The 10,449-nt window shown below is 41.5% G+C and overlaps 1 protein-coding gene across 1 annotated transcript in view; it reads right to left on the bottom strand.

Moving 5' to 3' along the window:
* The window catches only part of DHX35 (DEAH-box helicase 35), a 75,696-nt gene extending 70,081 nt beyond the window's left edge, over window positions 1-5,615 (bottom strand). Inside the window, exon 1 of the mRNA XM_017668115.3 lies at window positions 5,048-5,615. Coding sequence (XP_017523604.3) covers window positions 5,048-5,291 — 244 coding nt within the window. The 5' untranslated portion in view covers window positions 5,292-5,615. The remainder of the gene's footprint in view (window positions 1-5,047) is intronic.
* Window positions 5,616-10,449: the final 4,834 nt, after the last annotated feature.

Here is a 10,449-nt window from a genome sequence, read left to right on the forward strand (position 1 = left end):
CTCGAGCCAATCAACCAGGGCCAGAGGCCAGAGGAATGGGATGCAAGAAATGGCAGACTCCACTCTGAATCACAGAACCGGACTGGTTGGATGGTGGTGTTCTGAGAAACCATTGTGCTGAGCTGGTTAAACAACGGATATCCCTAACAGCTTCCTGGTGAGAACAATAACAAATCAGTGCTCAGAACAGTGAAGAATGGAGAAGTCATATCTCACCATGGAAAACTGTTCAAGGTACCATGATTTTTAGCCTGAAAAGGAGAAAATGTCTTAGGAGGAACATGGGTTCGTTTTTATGATGAGCTTCCATACCTTTTCATGCCAATTTGTGCAGTCCTAGGACAGAACTAAGAGTAATAAGTAAATGACTCAGGGTTCAGAATTTAACTCAACACAAGGAAGATATTTCTAAAAGTCAGAGCTGTTCAGCACTGGGGAATGCTGCCCTTGTGAATCAATAAAAACCCTCCCTGGAAGTTCAAATACATGTTGCACAGCCTTCTTGGTTGGGGGGATGGGAGGGTTGGTACTACTGGGGTAACGACCCAAAATTTTCATCTACCAGGTCTTCTGAACTCAGAATCTATGATGCTATGTGAAAGTACAGGGGCTTTGGGACAAGAATATTTGGCCCAGTGATTTCTACATTTTTGGGGGTGTGCCAGATCCCTTCCACAATCATAAAGGCTATGAACCCCTCTCCTGAAAAATACACCAGAATATAATTTATCAGAATACAAAATGCTAGCAGTCCACAGACCCCTTAAAGCTAAGTTTAGAATCACTGCCACAAACCTCTGAACCTTTTTCCATTTGTTTCTAGGCATACAGTTGTGTTCCAGAAGTCCAAGGATGCCAAAAATCAGGTAAGTGGGGCACTGCTGTATTGTTTTTGCCAAAATGGTGACCTTCCTTTCAATAAGACAAAAGATAGATCAGAACCTGGAACAAAGCCTGTGCTCAAAGAAGCACATTTCCTTTCCTTTCTTCCCTTATTATCACTACTTTCTAATAACTTTGGGTAATCTTTACCAATGAAAACTACAGCAAAGAATACCTCCCCTCATCAGCTCTGTTCTTGGCCTGAACTTTCTCCTTTTCAAAACATGCTCTAAACCTTTACAGCACAACTACAGTATTTTAACAGTATTTCAACATTGTCCTTGCAAGATCTCTTGCTTCCTCCCACACCAGGGCTTCGAATCTGCTCAGATGTCTTCTTCCCTAACCCTCCGTCTCCCGGCCTCAAACCTATAGCAAAGTCCCTCAATTTATTTTGTTATGAGATCTTTTATAAGAACAGCTGCTGTCAAACAATAAGGAGCATGTTCTTCCTTACAAAAGACTACACTCAACCAAAACAGGACCGCTTTCCCTCTTACGTACATTCCATGGCACATTCTGGCTGCCTATGGTTGTTTTTCTCATGGGGGAGTATTCTCGACACTTAGGGGAGGAACAAATTCATAATTTTTGCAAAGCATAAATTCCTTCGTTTCTCCACCTATAAAACAAGGCTGTTAAACAGCACACGCACACACCAATTCAGCATTCTCTCTAACCCAGTTCTTCTCTTTCTTCTAACCCAGTTTTTCTGTTAGTAGGTTATGAAATTAATGTAGTGGGTCATACCCAGCAAGCACTTTTTAATAATGAACTAGAAATATAATACAAAGTATCAGGGTGCACACTAGAAAGCAATATCCTTTTAATACCACTTTTTTCAGTGTGTATGTCTGTGTGTGTTTGCTCAATCACAACACAATATATTTCTTACTGTCAAAAAATCTTCAAAGCCCTTGCTATAAAATGTTTGCCAGGCCCATGTTCAGCAATCATTAAAGATGTTGAATTAATGAAAGAAAATGGCTAGGCCCTCCTGATCCACTTATACTAGCAAATCAAACTTTTTTCTACAAAAATCTCAGGCAATTCATACAAAGCCTTTAATGCAGGAATCACAAACTGGTAAAGAACACAAACTAATTATGCAAGGTCTCCAAACACACCATCATTACAATTTTTGAAATAGCTCGTTAAAAAACTTGAAATTTTTTCTCATTTGAATCTGGTTATCAGATTTTTTAAAAAAATCTGGCAACTCTGAGCCCATGTAACAATGAGGTGGAACCAAGTACAGCTTCCTGTTTAAAGAGCATATGCAAGCTCCAGTGCATATCTACAGTGTACATATCCATCAGTGTATGCACACTCTACTATGCCACAGTCCCCACCAGTCCTTATTACTTCCACCCAGCAGCTTCATTTATTTAGACTGCCTGAAAGGCCCCTGTAGCTACCTGGGCATGTGACTCCAGCATATAGGATATGTTTGTGATTCCAGCATCTAGCCTTATAGCCAGCTTCAACCACTTCCCTGACCTTTATCATGTGTCTATTCTATTTTCATACCTTGAACGTCAGTTTCCTCATCTGTAAAATGAGAGTTGTACCTCCATCACAGAAATACCGTGACCATTTAACAAGATGATGTAAGTAAAAGTGACTAGCACAAAGTAGTGGCCTGGTAAATATGTACTAAATCCATTGCTATCTCAGTTAATGACAACAGTTTACCTACACCAGTAGTTCCCAAACTTTGGTGCATGCTGGAATCACCTGTGTTTCTTTAAAAGATATTGATGCCTAATACCTACCCTTTCAGACTTCTGATTTATTGCCATGGGGTATAACTGAACAGCAGGATTTTTAGAAGCTTTTTAAGTGACTCAACTATTTAGCAAAATTTGAGAGCCACTTACCTAGATAAGTCACCCAACACAAAAATATAACTCATAACCAACATTACCCTCTCCTTCATCTGCCTCTAAAATGTCTCTCCATAAGGCCCCTCCTCTCTGCTCCCAGACCAGAATTGAGGCTTGCAATATCCCTCTTTGGTTTTAGTAGTACATTCTCTTGAGAACTGTATGCATGACGCTAATTTCCTCCCCCAACCATTTTGCACACAACGGCCAGAATTATTTTTCTAAAATAAAACCTGTGTCATCCCCTGCTTAAAAACAGTGAAGTCCGAATTCTTTAATTTGCCATGGGGACCTCTCACAATGAGGCCCCTACCTACCTTTCTAACTTCATCTACTGCCATGCCCCAAAATACATCCAACCATTTAACACCATCTCACTACTCTATTTTGGTTTCTGCACATATCCCACATCTCACTTTGCCTTTGTTCATGCTGCACCCTCTGCCTACTGTTCCATTCTCTTACCTCTCCAAGAAATAAAACCTTACTTGTGCTTCAAGGTTCACCTCAAGAAAAGCACTATCTTTATGAAGTATTTCTTATTCACACATTCAATCTTTCCCTCTCTTTTATACTTCCACATAACAGTTAATGTGTCTAGTGCTAAAATCTGTACACATATCTCATTTAATCCTCAAAACTATTTTTTGGGTAGTGTGTTATGCCCAATTTTCAGGTGAGGTAACTGAGACTTGCCTGAGCACTTAACTGACTTTGCCAAGTCACCAAATCAGTAAATAGCAGTCACGGATAGAGTCTACAGTCTGAGTCTAGAGCCCATATTCCTTACCACCACCTTTCCCTGCCTCACTTTAAAATGTCTTTTAAAGGACATCCAACTTCATACTATAATTGAGGAAGAGAATAAATCTTGAGAGCAGAACTCTGGTCACCCATATGTATCTCCTGACCACAAAATCAGATATTCAATAAGTATCCCTTCAATGAATGAAGTAAAGAACAGTATTCTAGAACAATCCCACATGATTTAACCAAAATAGAAAGGATCCTGCTCTGAATTTCAACAATTCATTCAGCCTTTATTATACTTAACACTTCAACCTATTATTAGTAAAGGTTTGAATAAATACAGGGTATCTCATTACCTAATGGGATCTTAGTTTTGGCTTCAAACAAAACTCAGGATGTATAATTGGCTAATGACATGAAATACTGAATCACACAACTGTCACTGAAGAACAAAACACAAAATTTTTTTAAATAACACATCTCTTGCTTGGGTTTGTCTCCTACGTCATGTAAATGTGTGATCAGAATTCACTCAAAAATCCCTGTAAAAAGGAACCCACTAAAAAATATCCTCTAAAATCTTTCCTTGTATTACCTTCTCTGTATGATTTCATTTTTGCTGAAATATACTTTACACAACCAGACCTGCAGAAGTGCAAATGATGGAAAAAAGCTAGTAACTGGTAAGAAACTTTTGCTTTTTTCACAAGAAACTGATGGAAGAGGAGAAAATGATGCATCTAGCAGGGTCTAGCAAGTATACATTCAATAAAATCCTGATTAATGAGTAAATTAAAATAAAACATACAAAACATTTTGTGACTGAGATTCGTGTTAGTCTGCAAAGCGGTGAAGTGTGTGGCAGCCAATTAGGAAGGGTGTTCACTTTGTGGTAGACGCTTGGAGTGGACAAGAAGTACCCTAAAACAAAATAAAAACTTTCCCTTTTTACGAGCAACTTAACACTACGTCAAACAACGCGTCGTGCTCATTACTCAAGCCCACGATACAGATATTACCATTCTGCCCATGTCACAGGTGAGGAGGCCAAGGCTCAGAGGGTTAAACGACTTGCCCAGAGGAAACTATGCTACCATACCGCAGAGCCGAAAACTCGAACCCAAGCCGCCCGGCTCCACAGCTTGAGCTCCTGAGCCCCGAGTAGCACCGCCCATCCGGCCCCAGCGTAGCCCCAGGGCGGTAACAGGGCACGCGTGGGTGCTTTAGCGTTTCCCCATCTCTCGTGTTGGGCAAGACAGACATCAGGAGTGAGGAAAACGAGGCCTGAGGAAGCTGAGACTCGAACAAGGTCACACACAGTTTCTGCCCAGGTTGTGAGCGGACCCCCAATCCCTCGAGGGCACTGTGGGCGCCCTGAGTCGCAGAGCCCACTAGCAGCACCAAGGCAGCGGTGGCCGGCCCGCCAAGGTCAGGCCTGGGAACAGGTCCGCAGGCCCCAGGGCGCCGGTCGCGGAACCGGGAACAAGTCAGGCCACCGCATCTGCACAGCGTTCCTCCAAGGACCTTACCGGGTCGCCAGAACTTCACAGGTCCCAAGGGCGCAGCCATGCTGGGGTGAAAGGTTACGACGACGGCTCCACCCCCCTCGTCGAGCGCGAGCCCCCAGAAAGGCTGGGGGCGTGGCCCTCGAGTAGCCTCAGCCCCGGCGAGTCTGGCTGTATGACAGCCACGCCCCCTGAGGCACGTGATCTGCGCCTCGTCTCCAGCGACAGTTCCGGCCCCGCCCCTTACCCACGTGACCCGTCCGGCCATATTGGAGAGAACGGCGCTTTATTCCGCCGTCTTTACCGTAGAGGGTGCCCTTCCTGGGAGCAGAAAGTGACTTGGAATGGTGGCTGTACACCTCCGCAGGGGCGAGCTTTGGAAAAGGACCAATGGCCTGGGAGTCTTGTCTTCGCCATCGGTGGCCACGGAGACCGTGTATCCTGAATTAACTGCTCAATATTATGTTAACAAGCCGTCCCAGCTTTACTAATTCTCCTTTGGCCTCCGTGTTTTCTAATGAAAGATAATAATAGTAACTACCTGGTGTGTTTGCTGGTTCAGTAAATATTTAATCACTGCAGTTTCAGCCCCTTCGTCGAGCTGGTCAGGGTTGGGGGGCGTGCCAAGGGTTAACAGTAAATGACCGAGAGCTCGATAAACAGTGTTATTACTATCAGTAAATAAAACACTGGGAAATGGTATGGGAGTTTTCAGGATCCTTGAGAGTAATGCTGAATAACCGGGAAAAATGGGATAAGTTTAGAAATGGGTAGGTCAGTTTAGGCTAACCCAATGTTTCCTCCGGATTGACTGCCCATGTGATTAAAATGCTTGCTGAAAATTGAGATTCTAGGCCCCAATCCAACCCAGTCAGACTTACAGGGGCAGGGCTTGGGAACCTGCATTTTGAGAAGCTCCACAGATGATTCTTTCCATCAACAAGCTTGAGAAAGAGCTAATAAGCTCCAGTAGAGGAAATATTTCATGGGTAGGCAACTGGAAGGAAGTAAGGGGCTTCAGAATCTATGTATTTTAGAACATGAAGAAAATTCTGCATTTTTTTGAGAGAAATGTCATGACGTGAAAAGATCTAGGGCTTTGAAATAAGAATTTAAAATGTATTAAATGAGATAACTTGCAAAGTACCTAACAGTGTTAAGACATCGGCATTTAATCAGTGTTAGCTCCCATTCTCAGAGCAAATCCACCAGGTAAAAAAATCAATTTACTTGCATACACTGATTTTCCAAATATCCCCTTTGATTTATTTCAATACATGATTATCTCTGCCTAGAATTCTCCATCCCTTCTTTAAGATGTCCTTAGAAGGGCCAGCTCTAAGAAGACTTCTCTAAATTCACTATCCCACTGAAGCATTCACCCTTTGTAGACTCAGAACCAGGGTGCTCACTTTTGTGGTGGTAACACTTATTTAGTTGAACTGTAGTTAATCTGCCTCCACTATTACGCTGGGAGCTTCTTAAGGACAAGAACCATGTTCCATTCATATTCATAGCCAAATAACAAACTGCCAACTGGGTAATGTATATATGAACACCATGCTCTATGCTGTTTTAGTTCCTCATGACATTGATCGTTGTTTTATTTTTGTCTTATATTCACTAAAGGCCCAGGTATAGAATAGAGGTTTTATACATGAATACAAGGGAAAATGAAATAAATACCACTTTTTATTATTTCTGTATTTTATAAATTACTCTGACTTACATGAAGAAGTCTTCCTATTTATAAGGAGACAGTAGACTGACTACACCTAAATTACTAGATCATAATCTTAAAGCTGGCAGAGACTTAAGTCAATACCTAGCCACCATTCTGTTTTCTAGAAAAGAAACAGGCGCATAATTTAATATCATAACTGAAACTGGAATTCAGGATTTCTAATTCCCAGGCCAGTTGCCTTTCAAGCACATGGGCCATTTAAAACCATTAGAGCTTAGCTCTCCTAGATGAGAATTAGTTCATCTGCCTCAGAAAGTTCTCAAAGCCCAACTGTCCCTAATGGGTTGTTTTGCTCTCACAGATTTCTATTAGAGAAAACACCTAAGTAATAACCTAGATGTTGATGGTGTGGTTTTATTGTCCCAAAAACAGGGAATGGTTTCAGTAGACTATCTTATCCTTCCTAATTATCTTTTCAGAAAGAATGGTCCAAAATAACCACTCTAAAATTAAAAACTTACTTCTTGAGATGGCATCCAGAATTTATTTAGTTCATTGCCAACAATTCCATGAAAGTTAGATCATATTGTTACATAGGGGTACATTTTGAAACTTCTGAGTGATAAGTTTTTCCAGAAAGATCATACTCCTCAAAATCATGTTTCATGGGTGTGTTCCAGAAGTTTTTCTGCACCTCTGCTGGTTAACTGGTAATATCTGCTTTGAAATATTTCCAGTCCAACCATCTTGGCCATGTTTACGAGGCATAGGATTTAGGGGTGTTCATCTTTCTACTAGTTAAGACTTAATTAACAAGTGATAGAAAACTCAGTCCATTCTCTCTTAAGCAAAAATAGCTCATAAATAACCTAAAAAGTCCAAGAGTAGTTCTGATTTGACACACAGCTGCATCAGACATAACATAATCAGGGGCTGTTTCTAAACCTAACATTCTGCCTTCTACTGACCTGGGTTTCACTTGATAACATAAGAGCCATGTCAGATCAGCCACCACGTCCTCTCAGCATCAAGCCTCTTTCAGCATTTCCTGGCAAAAATGTCTGATTGGCCATGTATCCATCCCTGAATCAATCACTAGAATCAGGGAATAATATGTACTATCTGGCTTAAGCCTAGGTCACACTCCACCCCAAGTCAGGTGTGGTCAGCATCACCAGAACCACATGGACTGAGACTGGGAACAGAATGGTTCCTCAGAGGGAAATTTGAGATTATCAGAGGTCGAATGAAGCAAAAATAACAGATATCCATTATATCATCCATGTATTCATGTACTAGAACTCTTGGCTTCCTAAGAAAAATCATAACTTCCCATGGATCTCTTCCATGAAGCCAAATCAGAGAGAGCTATCCCTGAGCCTAGAGGGGGAGTCCTCTGCAAAATTGCCTTTATTGAGTTGTACTCTCTTGGGATTTTCCACTGAGTCTAGGGGCAGCCCTCTGCAACCTGTGACATACATATACCTCTCTGGTTTGTTGGCCTCACACAAATGATAAAGTTCACACATGTACTAGCATAATCCAGTGTTTACTTAGCTCCAAGGACTTGGGTACAGAGTGTGGAAAGATCTGCTAGGAAACAGACTCAGCTACTGGGGAAGCGTCCATTCCATCAGCCTGAGGAACATGGCACATCTATGGGGTTGGACAAGTTGGGAGAGTCTCCTTAGGTCATGCTTTATTGTTCAAACTGGGACACTTCTTCAAATGAAGGTGGGAGGGAGTCACAGGCATAAGCTGGAATTTGACCAGGCAAACTGAGGCATATTTCTAGCAGTGTGGCACCAGTGAACCTAGTGCACCAACTCACATGAACATATGCAATGTAAGGTACATATTCCATGCTCACAGAATGTATCTGAATACATTCCGTGCATTTATAGACACTTCAGACAAGTGCCCTCTGGAGTCAGTGCCTGGGCCCACCCCAGAACATCTGTCACTGTGTTTATCATCAAGATGTTACTATCAGAATACTTCACAGTGTCATTTTCATAATGATCCCTCTAAGAAATTCTTACCTGATCTTAGTACCAAGAATTGTTCTTCTTGAAACTGGATATACTTTAATTTATGGACATTGTGAATGGTGGCTCTGACCAGGTTTCTCTCTCTGCCTTGGCTGCTGAGAAGCTTCAAGTTAAATGTATGGCCTACCCAAAGTGTGTTACTCGGTGTGGCGTGCAATGTAGCCTCATTCCTGACTCCATTTTACAACCCCCACCCTTGAGTTTCTTTCACATTAACTTTTCACTCATATGCTCTATACCCTAGATTTTCTTGTTACTCACCTTAAGTCCCATAAGCAAAAGATGCTCCTCAACCCAACTAGTTGTCTGCAGAGGTGGGGTGGCCTTGCACCCCAAAATGTTTTGCCTACTTGTCTGAAGTGTCCGTAAGTGCACCTCTTCAGTTGACTCATTAAATTTTTCAAGAGAATGGTGACCTTGCAATCTGATTGGTTGACCTCAAAATTGTATGGATTTCTAATTCAAACAAATCATCAAGAAGAAAACAGACAACTGAATTTGAACACTATTTGATGACATTGAGAAATTTTTAAAAGTCATTTAGGTGTGATCATGGTATTGTGTTTCTTTTTACAGCCAAGTCCGTAATGGCCAAGTCTGACATTAGACAGATAAGTAAATATAATTCTCTCCCAGGGAGAGGCAACAAATATTTCCGTATCAAATAGTCTGTCACATCTATCCTCCCCTCCCCTGGGAGGGAAGCTCATAATAAACATTTTAGACAAGAACCCCAACTGACTCTGATGTGGGTGTCCTCAGATCTCACCTTGAGAAACTCTGCCCTATAATGATACTCTTTCCACACTCCAGCACCAGAAATGCTTTGCCTACCCTGAGCCCAGGCCATTGACTTGGGATTTCATATACCTCTTGTTCTTATTTCTAATAGTTGGCAACACTTTCACAGAATAATGGTTTAGAGTCCTATTCCACAAAAAGAGGACTCTGTGGTCAGGTAAGTTTGTGCTAGGCCATACACCTGCTCTCCTCTGAAAAAGTCACTGTGTAAATTTATTTGATCCATCATTCCCCAAACTGAACACAGAACCTTTTTTTATGAATGACTATTTATAGTTCCATAGAACACAGTAAGTTGAAATTTCAAACGTACCTACATTTATTAATGCGATTAATTTTTTGTTTTCAATTCATAATTGCATAAACTGCCATTTCTCAAGGCACACCCTCTAATACCTTTATCCCATAGAGAAACAATCATGTAACAGAGTACCAAACTTAGAATCTGAAAACCTGTATTTCAATGCTTATGTCACCAGCCATGTGGCCTTGAACATGCTACTTAATCTGAGCTTGTTTCTTCACCTGAAAATTAGAAATAACATGTCCAACAACTACATTATTGTGAGGGTCAAAGATAGCATATAGGATATTATCTAAATCTGTAAGTGGTTTCAAATAACAATATGTTTATTTGAGGCATAAGCCAGAGTTAATTATAACTGGACATGAACCAGCTGTCTGGCCTGCTTCTTAGTCCAGATTATGGCACCAACTCAGCAAATAACCTGGTGACCGTAAGGGAGTCCTGGTGCATGCATGAAAACCTGCAGGCGTGCTCGTGATCCAGGTGCATCAGCATGTGTCTGTGTGGCGGACAACACCCTCCGCTATTACAGATCTCTTTTGCTCTAGCCAAGTCAGAAGGAAGCCATCATTTAACTCTCTTC

The sequence above is a fragment of the Manis javanica genome, chromosome 5 (genome assembly GCF_040802235.1).
Source record: "Manis javanica isolate MJ-LG chromosome 5, MJ_LKY, whole genome shotgun sequence".
Lineage (NCBI taxonomy): Eukaryota > Metazoa > Chordata > Mammalia > Pholidota > Manidae > Manis > Manis javanica.